Here is a 23,082-nt window from a genome sequence, read left to right as displayed (position 1 = left end):
AAGCATTGCCAATCCTTCAGGGTCTGATCAGTGACCCTGGTCACTCCAAAATCCACCCAACTCCCCCAGGCCAACTTTTTCTAGTCATCTTATTACTTCACACTGCAGCTCACTTTCCCCACCAGGCTCATCTGTCCATGGAATTCTCCATGCAAGAATACTAGAGTGGGTTGCCGTTCCCTTTCCCAAGGGATCTTCCTGATCCTGGGATTGAAGCCAGGTCTCCTGCATTGCAGGTGGTTTCTTTACCGATTGAGCCACCAGTGAAGCCCCGGAGACAGGCCAAAATGGGGGCAATTCTTACTGTTACTTACTAGCTGGGCAACCTGAATAAGTCTAGTAACCTCTCTGAAAGCCTTAATTTTCTCATGCATGAATTAGGAGGAAACACCTACCTCCTAGTCTTATTGTGAGGCAAATTAAGTGAATGAACATACTTATAATTACATTTAAGGCAGTGTTTGGTTCCTAGTAGACATTTAGTAAATAGCATCTTTTAAACTCATATTTTTCTTTCAGTCTCTGTTTCATGCCTTCCTGATATGATTGAGAGCTTTTTCGAGCCAAGGACCATAACTGAGTTCATTTCGTGCATGCAAGTTAAGCATAACTTAGCAGGATTTTAGGCCTATGGAACGTTCTGTGTTGTGTTGTAACTGTGCACCACATTTGATACTACGTGAAATATATGACACAACCTCAAATAACAGCCTTGGCTGCTGAATTGCATCAACTATTGGGTAAATCACCTCTGAGTCTATACTCCCATGAATCCATTCATTCATCCACCATTGATTGATTGCCTCCTAAATGCATTCCCCCTAAGATTCTGTTTCTACGTAATTTCTTTAGTGGAGAGAGGACTATAGGGTTGTGATGGAAAGTGCCAGGAGTGTGGCTAGGGCAATGGGAAGCTGAAAGCTTGGACCTGCATACCTCAAACCTCCCTCGGCATCATAAACAGCTGGGGCGGATACAGACACACCCCCTCACTCCTGCCCCCACCAGAAATGCTAATTCAGTTGGTCTGACATGATGTTAAAACAACAAACAAATGAAGAGAGGAAACAAAGAAGTTCCCCAGGAGCTTATTCTGATGCGCAGGCAAGGATAAGAACCGTTTAAGCAGATGATGCTCAAGTACTCCAGGGAACTTCCTTCTAGGGTGGTGCTACCCAGGGTGATGTTAAGGGGAGGAGTTGTGCTTGGACCCAAGCCAGGAGCAGAGACCTGAACTGGAGGAAGGAGGAGGAGGCACCTGGGCAGATGGTAATCAAATGTGGGCTTTCCTTTACCTCCTGCCTTCTTTCTCCCCAGGAGGAACCAAGAAGAGTGTTAAGGCTGGGGTCCCCAGGGAAGAGGGGCTGAGGACACCTGAGAGCACAGGAGGGCAGAGCTGTGTAGAGCTTAGGAAATCATTTCCAGAACAAGCTTCACTATTACCCTCTATATACCAAGCTTGGAATCACAACTTGATCAGACCCCATAGATCTGGCCATTTCATGAACAGTCTTCTTAACTTGCAAGGTGTACAACCTCCTTGACCTCCTCCCACCCCTTCAATCAAAATTGGGCTGCTCAGGGCTGATGAAGGGATAGAGACCAGTTTATTTGAAGCCCTGGTTGTTTAGAAGATTTAGGAGAGCAGTTCCCTGATGTGTTTCAGGTCAGTTTCACAATGAATGTTCCTGGTGCATAATCCCTCTGAGAGAGAATGTGGTTTAAGACTGCTTCAAGTAATCTAGACCTTTGTCCTCCAAGAGCAGTAATGCTGAGAATCACGCCACTTCTTCCCGGCATATGATGTCAGGGTGCTTGGTTTCCCTCCCACATCTTCTAACTTCACAGACAGGAAAATAGAGTCTGAGGAACCAGGAAGTTGCTCATCCATCACAAGGTTACTGCTGAGCATGAGGTCATATCTCTCAGCTTTTTCTAAGACACAGCAGGCTCATATAGGTTGGTGAGTTTTAGTAGACTGTGCCCAGAATTTATAATTTCAAAGGATAAAGAAATTGGGAATGACATAAGATAATTCTCTTTTTCTGTCTCTGCTCATCGCTGAGTCTTTTAGTTGTTGTCTGCCATTTATGCTGGAGAAGGAAATGCCAACCCACTCCAGTACTCTTGCCTGGAAAATCCTGTGGACAGAGGAGCCTGGTGGGCTTCAATCCATGGTGTCGCAAAGAGCCTGACATGACTGAGCACATTTATTCTAGGAATTTGGAATAAATAGGAACGTCTTGGGGATTTACAAAAAAAGGGGGAGCCCTACTCAAGATATATCACCTTGACGGTGGAATTCTACTCTGGGCTTTTCGTTGGATGGACTGGGAATTTTTCCCCATTAGCCAAGTTAAACAGCCTCCACTAGCTTCCTCACTGATAAAAACAGCTGGAGGGTTACTGAGACATTATTGATGTAGGTGAGAAAAGTTCACTTTCAGAACTCCTCCCAAACATAGCAGGAACCCTGAAAGTGGGACTGAGCTTCAGCTGGTATCCTTGTTCATATGGGTCAGGCTCATGCCATATTTGCTGTCAAATATTTTTAATATTACCTCTCTCTCAAAACAATGGCCTTCTTTCTTTAAGTGGAAGACCTTCCCTTTACCCTTATTATGTAACTGATGACTTATTTTGGGGGGCTCCAAAATCACTGCAGATGGTGATTGCAGCCATGAAATTAAAGGACGCTTACTCCTTGGAAGGAAAGTTATGACCAACCTAGATAGCATATTCAAAAGCAGAGACATTACTTTGCCAACAAAGGTCCATCTAGTCAAGGCTATGGTTTTTCCAGCGGTCACGTATGGATGTGAGAGTTGGACTGTGAAGAAAGCTGAGTGCCGAAGAATTGATGCTTTTGAACTGTGGTGTTGGAGAAGACTCTTGAGAGTCCCTTGGACTGCAAGGAGATCCAACCAGTCCATTCTGAAGGAGATCAGTCCTGGGTGTTCTTTGGAAGGACTGATGCTAAAGCTGAAACTCCAATACTTTGGCCACCTCATGGGAAGAGTTGATTCATTGGAAAAGACTCTGATGCTGGGAGGGATTGGGGGCAGGAGGAGAAGGGGACGACAGAGGATGAGAGGGCTGGATGGCATCACCGACTTGATGGACATGAGTCTGAGTGAACTCTGGGAGTTGGTGACGGACAGGGAGGCCTGGCGTGCTGTGATTCATGGGGTCGCAAAGAGTCGGACACAACTGAGCAACTAAACTGAACTGAACTGAACTGATTCTACGCAGCTGTTATCTTTTTTCTGCATCCGGAGAACACCCCCTTCCCCACAGTGTGGTCCTTTCTATAATTGTATTTCTGTTGAATTGTGATTCTGTGGCTACAAAATAGGTCAACAGAGAAAAAGATGTCAATTTAATCAAGAACTAAGTCCAAGGATGGTGGGGGAAGTTGGGGACGGCAGAAAGCATTGGCCAGTGGCTATTATACAAAGGGACCAGACATGACCATTTGAGGGGGGGGAGGTGTGACCATTTGGTCATTATCATGATCAAGGTAATCCTTGCTAGCTGTCAAAGGCCAATATTACAAAGTGATGAAAAGATGTGCAGTCAACTCCAATCCCTTTAATACCTCAGTCCCTTACTGGCTCTCAAGTATTAAGGGAGACTCATTAACTATTCAGCTACTAAATTTTCTGTCCTTGATTAACTGCTTCAAAATGGAACCAGTTAGTACAGGCAGAAAGTGGATGCCTAAAAAGATTAAATTGCCTCTGAAATACTTGATTCGTCCCCCAGACAGTTGTTACCCCCAGGCTAAATCAGCCTGCTTCATACCCACCAAAGCCTACTGCTTTTCAACAAGGAATGAGTTGCTGCTTTCTCTATGGTAGATGCATCTGGCCTTAAATTTCTATTCCTGTAACCTAAATTGCGAAGCATTTTCCAAAAGCCATTGAGTTGCAGAATTAAAAAAATGTATTTCATTGCCAGATCTGCAAATTGGGTCAGTTTTCCAGGGCCTTATGCTTCCTTCTTTCCCCTTGGGGAAGAGGAAAAGGAGGCAGCCAACAACTGGTGATTGAAACATGATCCTTGCTGGCGTGTAAGTCTTGGCTGTCTCTCCGTGTGCCATCCTGTCCAAGTCCTCTGATGCTCATGGCAATGCCTGGGCCAATGCCTGCCCTTCCTGATGGCTGCCCTCTGGATTCCGCTAACTGTCATGGTGGTTCCACTGCAGCTGGCATCACTGAAGCTCTGCATGACTTTTAATTACATTTGAGCCTCAGAAAAGTCTGTGAGAGAGTTAGAGGAGGTCTAAGTATCCCTATTTCATAGATGGACAAACTGGATTCAGAGAAGATAAATGACTTATTCAAGGATACAATTAGATTAGGGTTTTTTTTCTATAATTTTGTTTATTTATTTATGGCTCTGTTGGGTCTTCATGCTGTACGGGCTTTTCTCTAGCTGTGGTGAGTGGGGCTACTCTTTAGTTGCAGCTTTCAGGCTTCTCATTGTGTGGCTTCCCTTGCTGCGAAGCACGGGCTTTGGTAGTTGCGGCACATGGGCTCCGTAGTTGTGGCTCCCAGGCTCCAGAGCACCGGCTCAACAGCTGTGGCCCACAGGCTTAGTTGCTCCATGCCACATGCGATCTTCCTGGACCAGGGATCAAACCCATGTCTCCTGCAGTTGGCAGGAGGATTCTTTACCACTGAACCATCAGGGAAGCCCCTGGTGCAATTAGTTTGGTTCCTATCTCCTACCCCTTTGTCAAGTATTCTTTTCACAAAAATATGAATTTTAGAAAGTCACTAAGAAAAGAAAAGTAGTTTGTCCTGGTCCCTAGACGCATAGGATCTGGGATTATTCCATGTGATTCTCTACTTTTCAAATGCAACCGTGATTAATCTGGTCCTCAAAAAAACCTTGTTATCATCACCAGCGTTGTAAAGAGATAGCAATCAAGAATCAATATATGATATAGTCTCTATTAATATTCTATGTTATATAGTCTAAAAATCTGTAAAATATATCTTGTATTTTTGTGACCAGTTCCAGGATTTTTCATACTAATAGGGCATAGCCCATTAACATGGGTCTTAAAGTCTATTTAGGGGCCTCCCTGGTGACTCAGTAGTAAAGAATCCACGGGCAATACAGGAGATGCGAGTTCAATCCCTGGGTCAAGAATATCCCCTGGAGAAGGGAATGGCAACCCATTCCAGTATTCTTGCCTAGGAAATCCCATGGACAGATAAGCGTGGCGGGCTTTAGTCCATGGAGTTGCAGAAGAGTCAGACAGGACTTAGCGATGAAACGCACACAGAAAAGTCAGTTTAATAGATTGCTGCCAGGCTTAAAAGAAGACATAGGGTAAGAGAATAGAACAGCATTGAAAACGTCAGAGTGTGTTGCATGTAGCCAAAGGAAAAAACTGTTCTCTGAATCCTTTTGTTCATATGTACTGAACCATAATGTTAAAAGTATTTCGTACTGAGTAGTCTTTCCTCTTTCTCTTTTCTCTTTCCTCTTCTCTCTCCTTCTCTCTGTCTCTAGGAAAGCTACCTAAAGATCTGCTATCTTTAATCCATTTGCAGGTACCATCCCCGGTCTTCCCCAGCCACCATCTCTCCTGACATTATCCTTTCATCAGGGTCTGGAGTGGACAGTTTTCCACAGTTGATGTCTTTAACCTCTTTCCTTTCTCCCCTCCCCTGAAAATGCCCATTTGCAGTGTGACCTTGGAGTCAGCATTTCCTAGTCCTTTTCTAAGTTTGATAAATAAACAACTCTATCTCTAAACCATCTTATTTCCATTTCAGGCAAGGCAACTCAAACTTGAAGACATGAAGTCCCCAAAGAGAACCACTTTGTGCTTTGTGATTATTGCCATTTATTCTTCCCAAGCTACACTGAGTTTGAATTTAGAGTCTATTGTTTATCATTCGGTGAGTAAATCCATGTCTGCTATATTTCCCTGTCACATTTTTTTCTGATTTCCTGGGAAAGTCATGGGCAGAAACTGCTTTACTCAAATGTTCAGGGCCTTTGAGAACATGTTGCAAATGGGGGGAGGGAGTGGTGGGCCATAAATGGTATTCATCCGATAATAACACCCTGGGTACAACACGTCATACTCTGGAATCAGTGGTGATGTCAAGGGCTTCCCTCCTTAATGAATTTACCACTTCTAGGCTTGGAGCTCCACCCTATGAAACTGACAGCCCATCGATAAAGCAGATTTTGAGGGCTGAGCAGGACATGTGTCCTCAAAGGAATTTTTTTTTTTTAACCAGGAGCATCAGACTAAAACACATTTCAAGAGGTGTTAATTTGTGTCGTGTTATAATCACAGATCCATATACTTGAAAGGGCCATGGGTGATCACCCAAGCTTTTGTAAAACACATTAGCCTGGTTGTTTGGTCCTTGGGAAGTTAATGGGAGTTTAGCTCACCCCCTTGTTCCTTGTGGGAATCACTGGGATCTTCTTTCCTTAGGCTACTCCATGCACCAAAGCGGGGCATATTACTGGTTATGAAATCTCATGGGACAGATGTGATTCTCTCTGTGTCAGCTTTTTCGTCTGTAAAATAATGAAAATAATAGTATTGATTTACTGCTTGCTACGAGAATTAAATTAGTTAATATTTACAAAATGCTTTAGACTAGTGCCTGACACATGTAAAAAGGCCTTATCAGTGTTCGCTATTATCATTTCTCTTCTTGTATTTTTTTCTACTGGCTTTTCAAAAAGATATTTCAGTGCTACTTCATTCGATCTGTCACGACTGTTAGAGTTTTCCATTGATAGATTTTAGCATCAGAAAACGTCTCCTCTCTTCCTGGTTGGAGATTTTCAATTTTAATTCTCTGTCCTCTATTCATTCCAGTTGTCGGTTCTGTTTTTGCGTTTGTGTTTGCGTGATCTTTATTCTCTATTTTTTGTGTAGCTTTTAGTATATTCCTTTGCTTTACTGGTTCTTTTATAAACAATGCACGTTTGAGATTCTTTTCTTTTAACCTGTGGAGAAGGCAATGGCACCCCACTCCAGTACTCTTGCTTGGAAAATCCCATGGACGGAGGAACCTGGTAGGCTACAGTCCTTGGGGTCGCAAAGAGTCGGACACAACTGAGCGACTTCACTTTCTGTCTTTCTTTTAATCTGACTGTGATTGGGGAGTATAATTTATTCACATTTGATGTCATTTAAAATTCTTGCTCTTACTTTCAGGATTTTTTATGGGTTTATGCATTTCTTTCCTCTTTTTCGTTTCTGTATGTTTCTTTGTTTGACCTAGGTCTTGTCTTTTTATTTATTTCTCTCATAATTTGGGAAGTATACTTTGTGTCTCTTCTTCCAAATTGCAATATGCCGGATACAACCCTTGTGATTCTATGCAGCAGCTTGCTCTTATAAATAGAAGATGGAAACATTACTTTTCCCGAGGATGTGCATGGTCAGTACAGAAGTCTACTTACCCCATGCATATGGGGAGAAAGCCAGAGACTGACCTGATCAATGGGGTCAGCCTTGTCTCTGTTCTGGAGATTCCCAGCATTCCTGGCTACAGCGATGCCCTTCCACTGTGCCAGCTCTACCTTCGCAAGCATCCATAACAAAGCTCCTCCGTCAGCCTGGTGGACCAGGATATCTTCCTGGATATTCCCACCACCATCCTAAAGGGCCCCACTTTCCTCCTTTAGATATGCCTTCAAGATATAATATTTTCATCCAGTTCGGAGGCTGAAGAACTCCATTGGAGACATGCCCTTGAAACTGCCTTATCAGCTTATACGGCCCTAGGCTGCCACTCAGCTCCCACTTCTACTATTGTAACAGTACACACGGATTGTCACCATTTTTAAGTGTACATTTCAGTAGTGTTAAATACATTCACACTGTCACACAATCCATCTGCAAAACCATCTTGCAAAACTGAAACTCTGTATCTATTAAACAAACCCCCCTCAGCCCCCCGACATGACCCCAGCTCCTAGAACTCACTGTTCTACTTTCCAACTCCATGATTTTGATGACTCTTGAGTACGTCATACAAGTGGAATCATACAGTATTTGTCTTTTTGTGACTGGCTTATTCACTTAGGGTAAAGTGCTAAAAACGTATCTGTTGTATTAATAGTATGCATCAGAATTTCCTTCCTTTCTTAAGTCTGAATGAGGATCCATTGTATGTATATCCTACGTTTTGTTAATCTGTTTATCTATCAATGCACATTTGGGTTCCTCTCACCTCCTGGCTGCTGTGAACAATGCTGCTCTGAATATGGGGGAGCAAATACAGTGTGAAAGCTTTTTGAAGTGTGATTGATGATGTAGCTTCTCAAACTTCAATGTGTGCATGAATCCAGCTGGGAACCTTCTTAAAGTGCAAATTTCAGCTCAGGAAGTCTGAGGGTGGGGCTCTGGGTGTTGCCTTCTGACTAGTTACTCTTGTTCCCGTCCCAGTGGTCACACTGGGAGCAGCAAGTCTGCAGATTCTCAAAGCTGGGATCAACCCTGAGTCCAAAGCCCGGCTCTGACGCTCACTAACTTCGGAAATTTCATCTCCTTTTTTCATCTCCCTGAACCTGTTTTCTCACATAATATGAGAAATAAATAGTGTCTCATTCTTCAGCTTCTTCAGGATTACATGTTCTCAGATATACATGGCTTAGCATCATGATTGGCACACAGCAAATGCATAAGATTTGGTGGTTATTTTTACTATTCTGGTACAAATAAACCTGGGTTCACATGCCCAGGGAGAAGATATTTTAACGGGATCCTTGCTGAGACAATTGAGGCAAAGATGCAAAACTGGGTGAGATCTGTGACTATTTATTTGTCATCTGGCTCCCTGGTTTTTTGGTTTTTTTTTTTTTGCACTTCTAAAAATGCCATCTCTCATTCCTGACTGTCTGCTCCCTCTTCAGGCCACTCCCCCACCCTCCCATTACTTGTAAAGTTCAACAAGTGGGGCATTTCCTGGAATCGGTGACCTTGTATCTTCTGACTGAAGCTTGGCAAACAGGAAATCCTTTCTGGGCAGAGCTGGTCATTGTCCTCCCATACCCATCTGAGTACCTTTCCATGGACAGGCAGAGGCTGTGGTTTTTGTCTGAAATAGTACTCAGCATTAAGAGACGCTGGCAGGATCTGTGTGCAGCCTCATAGTTCCCCGAACTGGGGTGACATGAGACTCAGGCAGGCAAGACTGTACCCCAGTGAGCCCAGGCCAGATGGGCACATGGGCTGTCAGCACTGCCAGAGATGCATCACGTTTTTCACATTCCTTGTTTTTCAAAATGTGAGAAACCAAGGCTTGGAATGAATGAATGACTTTTCCAGTTAGAGAGAAGAAAAGGCAGAGGGATCAGTTCTTGGTGTGACTCCAACACCTGCCTTCTTGAAATCCAGGCCCCATGACCTGGCAGTCTAACTCTCGGTGCTTAGTCAAATCTGGGTGGCTGAGGGTCTTTGCCCCCACCCGCATCACCAGTGAACAACAGCTCAGAGGCTTCAGTGCTTTTAGATGTTTTCCCTCCCTCTTTTCCCAATGATTGTTGTTCAGTCACTAAGTCGTGTCTGACTTTTTGCAACCCCATGGACTGCAGCACGTCAGGCCTCCCTGTCCCCCACTGTCTCCTGGAGTTTGTCCATTGAATCGATGATGCTATCCAACCATCTCATCCTCTGCTGCCCTCTTCTCCTTTTGCCTTCAAACTTTCCCAGCCTCAGGGTCTTTTCCAGTGAGTTGGCTCTTTGGCCAACAGGCGGCCAAAGTATTGGAGTTTCAGCTTCAGCATCAGTCCTTCCAATGAATATTCAGGATTGATTTCCTTTAGGATTGACTGGTTTGATCTCATTGTTGTCCAAGGGACTCTCAAGAATCTTCTCCAGTACCACAATTCAAAAGCATCAATTTTTTGGCACTCAGCCTTCTTTATTGTTCAACTCCCACATCTATACATGACTACTGGAAAGATCATAGCTTTGACTGTACGGACCTTTGTCAGCAAAGTGATATTTTTGCTTTTTAATACACTGTCTAGGTTTGTCATAGCTTTCCTTCCAAAAAGCAAGCAACTCAATGATTACAGGGTTTAAAATCAAAAGTCAGTTATTCTCATAAAAAGTTGTGAGAAATAAAAAGTTATTCCTCACTGAACAGCGGAGCCAGTAGGCGATAGCTATGTGGAAGCAGTACTTAATAGAGGTGTTCCATGAAAGTTTCAGATAATCACCATGAAGATTCAAGAAGTAGTTAAAGAGCAGAGGTTCTAAAAAACTGGCCTCCTGTCCAGGGATGCGCCGGTTAAAAAAGCAGTTTTCTTTACCCTATTTGAGACCTGCTAAATCTGATTGGGGGAGGGAAGGGAGAGGACTCTCACGCTAATGAAGATTAGAAGTGCTCTACAAGAGAGGACTGAAATGTACCTTGATTTTAACCCACAGTTGCCAGTGGCAAGTCATTAATTCTCTAGCGACCCCTGGAAAATGGAGGAAATGAAACCTTGGCCTGCTTCCCAAAGGTGACCTCTGGTAGTCACCTTCTCCTGGGCTGAGTCCCCCTGCAGCAAGCCCACAAACAGTGAACAGAGAAAGCTTCCTGGTGGCTCCCCCTACCTCCCCCGAATCCCAGGGAGGATGGAGGCAGGAAGACAGCCAAAGAACCTTTCTTTCCGCCCAGGCTCAGCGCCAGAGCAGACTCCCGGGCAAGTTGGGCAGGAACCAGCCCTATACATCAACTTTGTTATTTCTTGGTCCGTTCACATCTCAGTAGAGCTGAGATAACCTCACGGCAAAGGAGGCAGCACCTGAGCTTGCACATTCCAAACATCAGTCATCATTCCTCTGTTCACTTCTTCAAGAACATTTGCGGACTCTCAGGTCCCTTCACATTTCCTGTGGACATTAATACTAGTCGCTGAAAAGAAGGCAGGGGTGGAAGAGGCAATAGAGAAGAGACAAAGTACTGGTTAAGAGAGACGGGGTCACCGAGAGGAACCCAGTTTCCCCGTGCTTTTCCAGGATATCGCTTGGCAAGATGCTGCTGTGCCTGTGTGGATAAGTGCAGACTTAGGAGGAAGGTTAGCTGGGTTTGAGTACCGATTCTGCCATTTCAAGGCCATGTGACCTTAGGCAAGTTATTTGACCTCTCCGCGCCTGTGTTTTCTCATCTGTGAAATGCAGATGATAACAGTATCTACACCTTAGATTGTCATGAGGATAAAATAAACAAGCACACACCAAGCACTTAACAGTGCCTGGCACCGGGTGTTGAAGACGTTTTCGGAACCATTCTTCTTGATATCGTTAAGATGGGAGATAACTAGAAAAAAATGGCAGAGACCATGGAGGGCAAAACAAGCTCTGTCTCAGGTGGTGCTCTCTGGTAAGGGGCGGCGGGGGTGAGGGGAGGGAGTTCAAGGTAAACTACACACCCTGGAGGGGGGTGGTTATCTGGCTCCTCTACTGAGACTTAAAAGAAGTTTGGGATGGGAAACTCATTGTAGGAAAACTCACTTGGAGGCAGGGATGAGCTAGGAGCCCCATATCAGGTCAGATCAGATCAGATCAGTCGCTCAGTCGTGTCCGACTCTTTGCGACCCCATGAATCACAGCACGCCAGGCCTCCCTGTCCCTTACCAACTCCCGGAGTTCACTCAGACTCACGTCCATCGAGTCAGTGATGCCCTCCAGCCATCTCATCCTCTGTCATCCCCTTCTCCTCCTGCCCCCAATCCCTCCCAGCATCAGAATCTTTTCCAATGAGTCAACTCTTCACATGAGGTGGCCAAAGTACTGGAGTTTCAGCTTTAGTATCATTCCTTCCAAAGAAACCCCAGGGCTGATCTCCTTCAGAATGGATTGGTTGGATCTCCTTGCAGTCCAAGGGACTCTCAAGAGTCTTCTCCAACACCACATCAAAAGCATCGATTCTTCGGCGCTCAGCCTTCTTCACAGTCCAATTCTCACATCCATACATGACCACAGGAAAAACCATAGCCTTGACTAGACGAATCTTTGTTGGCAAAGTAAAGTCTCTGCTTTTGAATATGCTATCTAGGTTAGTCATAACTTTTCTTCCAAGGAGTAAGTGTCTTTTAATTTCATGGCTGCAGTCACCATCTGTAGTGATTTTGGAGCCCAGAAAAATAAAGTCTGACACTGTTTCCACTGTTTCCCCATCTATTTCCCATGAAGTGGTGGGACCGGATGCCATGATCTTCGTTTTCTGAATGTTGAGCTTTAAGCCAACTTTTTCACTCTCCACTTTCACTTTCATCAAGAGGCTTTTGAGTTCCTCTTCACTTTCTGCCATAAGGGTGGTGTCATCTGCATATCTGAGGTTATTGATATATCAGGTCAAGGTGAGGTTATAAGCTTCGGAGCTGGCAGTGAGCCCAGCAGCAAAGCCAATCAATGTCAGTTCTTAAAGAAGCCACGTGTTGACAGTAGATGAGCTTTATGGAGATGAAGCAAGTGGTTTATGCAGTCGGGGGGGCAGGGGTGTTCTGTGTGAATGGTGCCCCCAGAACAGTGTGATGCCGTGCCCCAGAATAGCACTTACTATGTCACTAAAGCTATTCTAGTGTTCTATATTGATTAATCATTTGCTCCTCACAACAACCTCAGGAGGCAAGCTATTTGTATCTGTATACTACAGGTGAGTGCTGAGGCACAGAAAGGTTAAGTAACTTGCTCACGGTCACACAGCCATTTTATGGAAGAGCTAGGATTTGAATCAATGTCTGCAGAGTACTTAAATCTTAACTATCATACTATATGATATAACTAATGCTTTTAAGAGCTTAGTATATTCCACATTGCAGTTGGCTTGATTCTCGTAACAATTTTATGAGGTCGGCACTATTATTCCATTTTACAGAAAAGAAAACTGAGGCTCAAAGAGACTAAGTAACTTCCTCAAAGTCGCAGGCGAGTAAGGGGCACAGCTCTGTACCCTAGCAGTCTGGCTCTAGAGCTGGGTCTCAAAGGCCTTGCCCCAGAAAGCAACCATAAGACCATCTAGGAGTAAAAGGGCTAGAGAAGGAGAAAACAATTTCTAAACATGCATAACCTAAATAGTCCCAAGGCCACAGAAATACTGGGGTGGGGACAGGCTGAGTGAGTGCAGAGGAGAGGTCGTGAGACTCGTCTGAAATGCCGCCCGAATGACTCAGGATTCAAGCCCCAGTGCAGTGGAGAACAGCATAATTTATACTTCTTGACAGGCCTCAAGCTGCAGGAACTCTGAGACTCAGATAGGCTGATTTCTTCCGCTTCTGGATCTAGTGACTGGTCTATAAAAAGTCAATGCCAAGGTCATATCCCAGAGGCCAATCCATCGCGTCTTCCCTACCCTCCCATTGCTGGTGGCCCGCCATTCACAGGGCATGAGGTATTGACCCAGAGCCAGCAGCCCTACGCTCAGCTTGAACATTCCCGGGCCTGTGAGCAGAAAACCATCATGAAAAGACATTGATAACACTCACTGACTATTTTTAAAATGTTCTTTCAGCTTCTCCATGAACATGAACTAATGGAGGAGGATCCAGTAAGACAAAAACGAGCTGGTATGTAAACATTTCCTTGACTGTCTTTTCTAGTAAGTCCCATCAAACAGCATGTGTTGTAACTTTTTGAAACGCTGGTATCTACATGATTCGGTCTCCAAGCGCCTCAGGGTTCAATTTCTAGAAGTAACTGCGAAGGCGCTCCATTCTCTGTCAAATGATATTAAAGGGATCTTATCAATACCCTCCATCCAAGTGTCCTGTCCCGTCACCACTCCTCAGATCCCGAAGATTACCCCATGGCCCTTCCCCCAGCAGCCCTGTACCACCACCAAAAAGCCACTTCTCTCCTCTCAACCCAGCAGCATTGCCTCTTTTCTTTTTCCTTTTTCTTTTAATCTTGGCTCCTTTCACTCCTCACTTAGTCTCAGGGATCAATTTAACCACTAGACCCAAGTCCTCTGTTTCCCATTCCAATTTCCTCACTAAATTCCAAAGAAGAGGTCTGGGAAAAACAGGGCTCTGCCTTTTGGAGGGTCGGGGGCAGGTGAGAGCTGTGAACACCTGCATGATGAGCCTCAGTGTCCCCTCTCCCATGTGAGACCTGGGGCAGGTGGGTCTGTCTGGAGGCTACATTTTCCAAGGACCAGATCCTCCTTCCATCACAACAATCTTGCTATAGCATCAACTGGATGCTGTTATTTCCCTGCATAAATCCGATCATCCTCTCACATATCTCTGTATCTGCGAGAGTCACAGAGTCAGCATCCCACCCACCATACCCCCTTTGCTTGTCTGGGGAATCAATTCACATGGATTCGTGTCTTAGAAGCTCTTCCATCAATTTCCCCAGACAGGGAGGGGCTGTTTTCCTGGGTTCCCATTATCCGTGACACATCCTCATGGCCCAACATCTATCCCAAAGCACTGCAATTCTTTAGCTTCCTGTTTGCCACTCGCAGGGGACATGAGCCCCCTTGAACCCTCTTCCTCTCTGTAGCCTGGCCAGTAGCCCAATGTCTCAACAGACCAGTGAACAAATAAAGAGAGGGCGTGTCTCTGTCATAGCCACTTGTGTGAATTCAGAGGCTGTGTCCCTTTTCGCTAAGAGTCTGCTGGCTTTGCGGCTAGACCAACCATCTAGAAACTTCTTAACTTGTAGCACTAGGGTTAAATCATGACTTGTTCTTTTCAGTCTTGCGGTAGGAAAGAGACATTAGGCTGACAGGGAGAGCAAGCTTGCCCAGAGGGCAGGATAGAGGTATCTGGTGGACCCTTCACAGGCCATAACCAGATCCGACTGTTACCCAGTGCCTGAAATGAGAATTCGATCACATTGTTAATAAACTATCAAAATGCTCACTGAAAGTTTATACTGTTGTTCTTCTCTCCTTCCCTTCCCTTCCTTCCCTTTCTTTTCTGTTTTAGCCTGGTTTTATACCCCTATGGGATTCTCACTCACCCTCCTCCTTGCGTTCCCTGAAGTGATCCACAGCAGGGGTCTCCAGCCTCCAGGATCTAATGCCTGATGATCTGAGGTGGAGCTGATGTAACAATAATAGAAATCAAGAAAAAAGTGAAAGTGTTAGTTGTTCAGTCGTGTCCAACTCTTTGCGACCCCATGGACTGTAAACACCCAGGCTCCTCTGTCCATGGGATTCTCCAGGCATGAAGATTGGAGTGGGCTGCCATTCCCTTCTCCAGAGGATCTTCCCAACCCAGAGCGAACCCAGGTTTCCTGCTTTGCACACAGATTCTTTACCATCTGAGCCATCAGGGAAGTCAAGTGCACAATAAATCATTCCAAAACCAACCCCCACCCCCCCCACCCCAGTCCATGGAAAACTTGTCTTCCAAGAAACCAATCCCTGGTGCCCAAAAGGGTGGGGACCACTGGTCTACAGCGCAGACTGCACTTCCTGTGCTTTAAAACAAGTACCATCATCTCTACTCCATCCCCGACAGCCCCTTGAACCCTCCCATCCCCGTGACAGCAACAGGGCCAATGAGGTCCCCAGTCAAATATTTTGAAAGACTTCTCTTCCTGAAATCAAACCACTTGTGTTAAGTCCCAGCTCCAGTCCCTGCCAGCTTCCTCAGGGATGGTTGGTGACCCCACAGCTGGAAAAGTAACATCTTCCTGCACTTCCCAACTATTTGTGACCCTTGGTGACAGCCTGAGAGATCAGCCGTCAGGGAGGAAACCACTTCCACATCTAGGAATTTGACATTCCCCAGTTTTTCCAGACACACTTTCATTAAAAACGATCATGGCAATGATAAATCACCAGGAGAACATGTTTTCTGTTTCTTTAAATATGTGGTCCTGTGTGCTCCTGGGCCTCTGGAGTCATTTTGGAAGTGTTAATGACTCAGCTCATCACCTACAACAGATGGTTTGGCTTTGGTACTTTTACAAATCACTGAAGCAAGAACGGATCATGGAAAGTCCCAGGCACTAGGTCACGGATACTCAGGATGTAAGCTGCAGTTAAGAGCATCGCACCCCCGGAAAACTAGGAAAGCAACAGGAATGTTAAATCCAACAAAGGCCACACAGGAATGTCTGTGTTCTGGAGGCTTAATACCAACAGAGGCAAACAGAGGTTTCAAGAGAAAGAATTCTTAAAAGGAATTTTCTTTTGAGGCACTGGAACAAATATTTAGAGCTTTAAGTTTTGAGATAGAAATCACCTTTCAAGAGAGGATCAATACTCATATTTCTTCTGAGCTATAGACTTCTTCCTCCATCACCTATTATGTGTCAAAAATCTATCACACATACCCAAACCCACATATAGATACATACATACAAATATGTGCGTATGCATGCTTTGTCATCCAATTGTGTCCAACTCTTTGCAATCCCATGGACTGTAGCCCACCAGGCTCCTCTGTCCATGGAATTTCCCAGGCAGGAATACTGGAGCAGGTTACTTTTCCTACTCCAGGGGATCTTCCCGACCCAGGAATGAAATTGCATCTCTTGTGTCTCTTGCATTGTCAGGCAGATTCTTTACCAACTGCGCCACCTTGGAAACCCACATACAAATCTCCAGATATATTATTACTATACAGGAGTTGAGAGAATTAAATAATATTTAGTACATATTGTTCAATATTAATAACATTATCTAGAGAGTACTTGTTTTGTTTGTTTTAATGTTTCTTTAATTAAAACAAATGTAACTGACTTTTAATAAAAATGTTGTGTCTGAAAGAGCCCAAACTATACTTGGTGCAGAGAAGATTTCATATAACTCCTGAAAGCAGAAGGATGAATGCCATGATATTATCATTTTAGGAAAATTCTTTCAAAACTCTGTTAAGGAAAAGAAGCCTGAACAAAAACCCAGAGGCCAGAGACAAGAATAGCAGAATACTTCCTGTTAGAGCAGAGTGGCTCTTGGGGAGCAGAGGAAAAAAAGCACTGGTCAGAGTATTCAGAATTCTGCCTCAGTTCAACCAGGACGTGGATTCCATACCAGCTGAGAGGCTCGCAGAGAGAGAACTGGTGGAAGCCATCGGAAGTGAAAATTTGCCAGATGGTTATGGCTGAAGGAATTAGGTGAAGTCAGCGCTGGGAGACCAGTGAGGATGCTCAGCAGTGCTGACCATCATGGGCCAGGTCTCTGGAATGACCTAGGAAAGGGACAAAGGGAACACTTGTGAAAGACATTTTGAGAAATGAGTCCAAAGGACCTGGGGACAGGCTTGACATAGGGGTAACAGGGAATACACAGACCTGGGTAACTGGGAAGGTGGAGGCAATAAGCAGAAGCCGGAGCTGGAATGAAAATCTTATTTTGGAAACATGCCAGTCAGCTGGAAACTTAGTCTTTATGCGGATTGAAAGCAGAAGTTTCTTGGGACTTCCCTGGGGGCCTCGTGGTTAGGGCTTCATGCTTCCACTGTGGCAGCGTGGGTTCCATCCCGGGTTGGGAACTAAGATCCCACATGCAGCCAAAAACAAACAAATAACTAAAGTGCCTGGATGGCCTGACTTAAAAGTATTTGCTAAAAAAAAGTTTCTTGTTGGTTGGAAATAATACAAATGTATCCTCCACATCAGCTGTCAAGTTCCCCAAGCCAGATTTTTGAGGTTAACTGGGAACGTGTCTCGGGTCCTAGACTGAAGAGTCCACATTGGTTCTTCTTTGGCTTCAGAAGAAACGGCTGGTGGGAGAAGACACTGGGAGAAAGGGAGCCCCAGGATGTCCTGACCCCGAGCTGGAGGCGCTTCTGTCTTCGTGCCTGTTCAGGGAGAGCGAGGTTCCTACCAGGTTGGGTTGCCAGCTGCCAGCCTGGAAATCCTGAACTTTCTGCAGATCTGCAGTCCAGGTGTGGCTGGCTCTTTTTGATCTGGGTTCAGGAAATGCAGTGCCTTCTCCAGGCTGGGGAAGAGATTTGCAGGTTCTCCTGGCACTCTCTTCCGTATGATAACTTGTGGCGTTTCAGGCTCTGAGCCGGCAGTGGTGGTGGCAGAGTAAGGAGAAAGCAGCGCTGGTGTGCTCTGCCTGTTTGTTTGCTTCCCTAGCTCAAAAGGGAGACCTGGTTAGAATAGAATCAGAGGTTTTGTTGACCTGCCAGCAGACATGTGCATAAATGATAATCCTCATTATGATCAGTATTATTATTTCTACACGCTGTTTCAAAGTGGCTACTATATGCCAGGCTGTTTGTTAGGGGTCTTCATACCTCAGCTCCTTAGCAACAATTGAGCAGAGAAAATAGTGCTCTGTTTATAAACAACCAAAACTTGGCTCACAGAGTTCAGTAGCCTCCCAGGTAAGAGGACATTTATCTCAGCCCTGGCTCCAAGTCCAAGTTCATAGTTACAAGTCATAGTTTTCAACTTGTGTTTCTGGCTCTTGCTTGTGAGATTCCATGCCATGGCTTGTTTTGTTTTTTTAGCAAAAAATTCTCTCCAACATGTATTTAGTATGTATTTATCGAATGCCTTTTGGGCACCAAGAACATAAAACTCACTGCCTGCCTGCTGTCAACTTTTAATCTGGTTATGAGGATAGGGTATAAAGTTTGTAATATGGAAAGCAGAGTCATCACACAATGGGAGTCTGCAAAAGGCAAAGCTACTGCCAAGGAAGTAGTAGCAGCTACAGAGAAATAGGTCTGAACTAGATGTAAGTTACTAACAGAACTGACTAATGATGGGCTGGACCACTTACACCAAGGCAAGTTTGATGTCATGCGAAGTATTCAAGCCAATCTAATAAGTACTTGACAGGAATGTTTATAGAGGGCATCTGAAGAGTGGTTATCCAAAATGATCCTTAAAATACTCAAACAACTTCACAATGCCTTGATTCTGTGAGTCCTCGGGTCAGTGAGCACCCGTGGGCTCAAAGAGTGACCAGGTTGAGGCCTGGAAGAAGGAGCAACTATGGGACGGAAGAAGGGAGGGAGGAGGGAGCTCCAGGCAGAGGGAATTCCAGGAGACTGATGGTGGTCTGGGGCTTCTTCTTGTGCATATATTGCAGGAGGAAACTGAGATCTCGCTAGCATATTTAGAGGAAGGTTATGTAGCTGTGATTCTCAGAGCAGCTTTATTGAGTAAGGGGCACTATACCACTGTATATGGTGCTGACTTTGATTATTCGGGTGTATAACAAGCGACCAGAATTGACTCTTTTCTTTAGACCGCACAGCCCAATGTTTTAAGCCATAGTGCTGCCCACCCCCCCCCCCCACCCCACCCATCCGCAACTGCCCCTGGGGTTCTGGCAGTTTTCCCCTGTGTGAACAAACCTTTCTAAAGGCTAAAGGGAGAACCAGGATCTTTGATTCTCCACTGACAATGCTTTAGTAGAGCCAGACGATGCTGCCAGACTGCCACCTACTAGACCATGTTAGGAAACAAGCAGAACAGGTAGCTTTTAATATTTACCTGCTACAGGACTAAGGGGGAGAAACCAGAGAGCCAAATCTTCCATAATAAAAAGGCGTGGTCCCTGTTGGTCAAGAGAAAACCAGAGTGAACCCATTTTTCCTGGGCAAAGTCAGCAGGCTCGTTCTATTGCAGGTGGGAAATTGATATATGCATTGACTTAGTCTCTGACTTCTGAAGGAGCCATAATTCCCAGTGAAGTGGTCAGGGGAAAATCGCATCATTGGCTTAAACAGCTGTGATTAAGACCCAGAACTGTGTGTCACAGTTTGTGGCCAGCTTTCCAGAAATGTCTCTTTAAGATAAGTGCTGTGTGGCGGGCAGTGATTTATGGGAAAGGAGAGGGGAAATCCTGGCTGGTTTGTGCTTTCCAGGGCCAATGAGAGGCCTGCATCTGTGACACTGATGATCTGCCTTCCACTGGGGTATCCGTGAGTCCATGAGAATTCAGACAAACAATACCAGGATGAAGGAGCTCAAGACAAAACACACTGAACTGTCTGGAATCAGGTGGCCCGGAGGCAGGCGAGGAGCACAGAAGGGCATCTAAAATGTACACTTAGTGTGGAGGCATGGTCGTGTTCCTTCTGGGTCCCTTGTAGCCTTGGCAGGACCACCAGCTTTGCTGTCCCAAGCTCGGAAGCCCTTAGGTTTGGAGGAGGCAAAGAGGACAGAGAGTGGTCTTTCGACCCCAAAGCATGCCCCCTGACCCCACCCTCTGCAGTCATGCTGATCCTGAGCATCTGGGCTTTGTCCCTTAAATTCAGGTACTCTCCCTGGGGCATTACAGGGGCTGGAGGCCCAGTGGTGTTTCTGTGTTCTGTTTGCCCATGGCACCATGATACTCTATACGGGGAGAAATGACCCAAATCAGGACGGGCATCTTCTTCAGCCCAGGCTACAGATTTCTGGACCTAACTGATAAAGATTCTACCTTGACTCACCTGAGTTGAGGCTCCAAAGTATTTGTGTGTAGAATTCCCTACCTGTGGTGATCATCAGCCAGGGGTGGGGACCACTGGAATAGATGATTCTCAAGGACCAGCCTGTACACAGCTTTCTGAGTTACTATGCCTGAGTTCTTGAGCCTGTTTGAAGAACTGACCATTTTCAAGAAGACATTTCTCTATTAAAATTTCCCCATTCTTAGTCTCTGGAGAATCACTGCTCAGGCTGAGGGTTATTCTGAAACTCCCTTAGAAGTTGTCAAGAACATAAAACATGGATGAGGAGAAGAGGGTTTCAGAGGCTGGTGCTTTAGTGATTACTTGCACAGGGACTTCCCTGGCAGTCCAGTGGTTAAAACATCGTGCTCCCACTGCAGGGGGCATGGGTTCAATCTCTGTTCAGGGAACTAAGATCCTATATGCTGCTCAGCAAGGCAAAAAAGAAAACGGACACAGATGCCATAGACTATAACTCACTAGAGTCACAGGAACAGTCCTCATTGGAATATACTTTCAGAGAGCTATTTTATTATTCGTTTATTTTCATATTTATGTATTTAAATATTTATTTATTTGTCTGTGTCGAGTCTTAGTTGTGGCACATGGGATCTTCTTGAGTCATGTAGGATCTTTCTAGGTGGCACACAGACTCTCTAACTGTGGCACAGGCTTGGTTACTCTGTGGCATGTGGGATCTTAGTTCCCAGACCAGGAATCGAACCCCCATCCTCTGCATTGCAAGGCAGATTCTAAACCACTTGACCATCAGGAAAGTCCCCTCTTAGTAGTATTTTAGGCTTTTGGCTCAGCTTCTTGTAGGGTCTCAGCAGAAGAACTACCTTGGTTTCAGTGGGGAATGATGACGTCCAGGAATTACCATGTGCTTTTCAAGTACATGCTTGTTCTCTGAGCATGTAGAGAAAGGTGGGCTCAGGGATGAATTACACTAACTGCCTTTAGGCAGGCACTGAAATCATGCTGGGATTAGACCCTGGGAGACAAAGATGCAGGTGATGAAGTGGGTGATGTGGGATTGTTACTGACCTCACTTATCAGAAAAGCAGCTACTGTCCAGGAAATCCTGTTTACATTCATTCATGGGAGGGGAGTAGACTGACCACAGCAAAGAGGATCCTGGAGCTTCTGAATCCTCTGGAAAGCATAAACATGGCTGCATTACCTTTCAGGAAAAGAATGTGCTCTCAAACAGACCTTGCAAATATCATGCAGCCACCATTGCAAATGTTCCTAGCAGACAACATACAGGTTAGGATCGCTCAGGAGAAGACTAGCAGTCCTTCCAGGAAGCTTGCTTTTCATCATAGAATCATTTGCAAATCAGAAAGAAAACAGGAAACTTCAAGATATGCCGTAGTATCATGACAGACTGAGATTCCATTCTAGGTTTTAAAAGTCACTGTGTTCTACTTGTAAATACATGTTTATATGGAAGAAACAGCTTAAGAGGCATTTGTAATTTTAAGAAAATGTGCACAGACATTTTTAAAGGGTTGAGTTAGTTATAGCAAGTTGATGAATGCCAAAAAGAAATAATTCTCAACAAGGTTGATAAGTAAAACCAAACTCCTAGAAAAACAGAGTTTACACCTCTAAGTGGACAAATACTACCATTTTCTGCAATAAACATTTATCAGTTGGAGTTTCCCATAGTAAATGTATTTCATTTTAGGTTTGCACATAAATAATCCTTGGAATATTTAAAACAAATCTTACAATATTATGAGAGACATTCTTTGCCCTTTTAGAAAACAGATATAGAATTTTAATGTTAAGGTTTTAGATTTATATATAACATATCATGTATATTTATATATTATCATTTTATATATCATATATATTATTTTAAATATATATAGTCATATATATGATATATCATACTTCCAGATTTTACATTTTTGCAGATTTTACTTATATTTTAAAAGGAAAAATTTTACAAGTATTCATTAATCTTTTCCTTACTTGACCAGCAAAATAAAATAAGCCACAACTTGTCTTCTCAAGGCATCTGTATAAAAAGATTCTCCTATTCTCTAAAGGCTCTGCATTAGCTACCAACCAAGCCCATGGCTTCTGTTCCAGTTATGTATTTCAGCCAAGAGTGAACCACAGGTTCTGTCTATGACAAAAAGGTGAATCTGAGACTCAACTCAGAAGTCACAGGTTTAACAAGAATCTACTGGACATGAATTTATTACGTGCTGGGCTCCATGCCAGATGGAGTGGGTAAGGCCATGAGAAGTGAAAGAAGCAGTTTCTGCCCCTAAGAAGCTTACAGCCAGTGTTCCAGATGTGATGCAATAGTGGAAACCACGAAGGCACCTTCCGGTAGATCTATTGTCTGGCTTGCCTGGTGTGGGAAGCAGACGCATCTAGAATGCCTTCCAGGCAACCAGTTTGGAGACAATTTGGAAAAACAATGAATTGCTGAAGGTCTCTTTTATTTTACTTTCCAATTTGCCAATTTTGCTTTTGTTGAGTGTCTATCATGTTCTGGACAAGGGAGATACAGAGTGAGAACAAAGAGTCCACAGTGCGTGCACAGGCTAAGAACAAAGGGAATTAACTAGTGGCTTTTTCCAGAGGTCTTCAAACCATGCATCCTTGAGCTCTCAAAACACGTGCATGACCGTTGAGCGATGTCAGAAATGTACTGACTCATTCTGGTGAGTCAGGACTCTGGCTTTGATTGTCTAGACAGTTGCCAAGTTCCCC

General features: G+C 44.5%; 1 protein-coding gene and 2 long non-coding RNA genes across 7 annotated transcripts in view; 1 reads left to right on the top strand and 2 right to left on the bottom strand.

Annotated features, from left to right (window-relative positions):
- The window catches only part of ADGRF5 (adhesion G protein-coupled receptor F5), a 75,441-nt gene that overhangs the window by 11,769 nt on the left and 40,590 nt on the right, over nucleotides 1-23,082 (top strand). For all 5 annotated transcript variants that reach the window (NM_001193243.1, XM_005223455.4, XM_005223457.4 and 2 more), the window contains exons 2-3: nucleotides 5,793-5,918; nucleotides 13,500-13,554. In NM_001193243.1, the coding sequence (NP_001180172.1) occupies nucleotides 5,817-5,918; nucleotides 13,500-13,554 (157 nt within the window). In that variant the 5' untranslated portion in view covers nucleotides 5,793-5,816. The remainder of the gene's footprint in view (nucleotides 1-5,792; nucleotides 5,919-13,499; nucleotides 13,555-23,082) is intronic.
- LOC132343623 (uncharacterized) lies at nucleotides 5,912-15,083 on the bottom strand. The gene is made up of 3 exons (XR_009492546.1): nucleotides 14,307-15,083; nucleotides 13,474-13,704; nucleotides 5,912-6,555 (listed from the first exon to the last, which is right to left on the bottom strand). It is a non-coding gene; the product is annotated as an uncharacterized lncRNA (long non-coding RNA).
- LOC132343624 (uncharacterized) lies at nucleotides 16,911-22,929 on the bottom strand. The gene is made up of 4 exons (XR_009492547.1): nucleotides 22,330-22,929; nucleotides 21,394-21,501; nucleotides 19,403-19,466; nucleotides 16,911-17,136 (listed from the first exon to the last, which is right to left on the bottom strand). It is a non-coding gene; the product is annotated as an uncharacterized lncRNA (long non-coding RNA).

The sequence above is a fragment of the Bos taurus genome, chromosome 23 (genome assembly GCF_002263795.3).
Source record: "Bos taurus isolate L1 Dominette 01449 registration number 42190680 breed Hereford chromosome 23, ARS-UCD2.0, whole genome shotgun sequence".
NCBI lineage: Eukaryota > Metazoa > Chordata > Mammalia > Artiodactyla > Bovidae > Bos > Bos taurus.
Note: the sequence above shows the minus strand (reverse complement) of the source record. Positions and strands in the feature narration are given on the sequence as shown.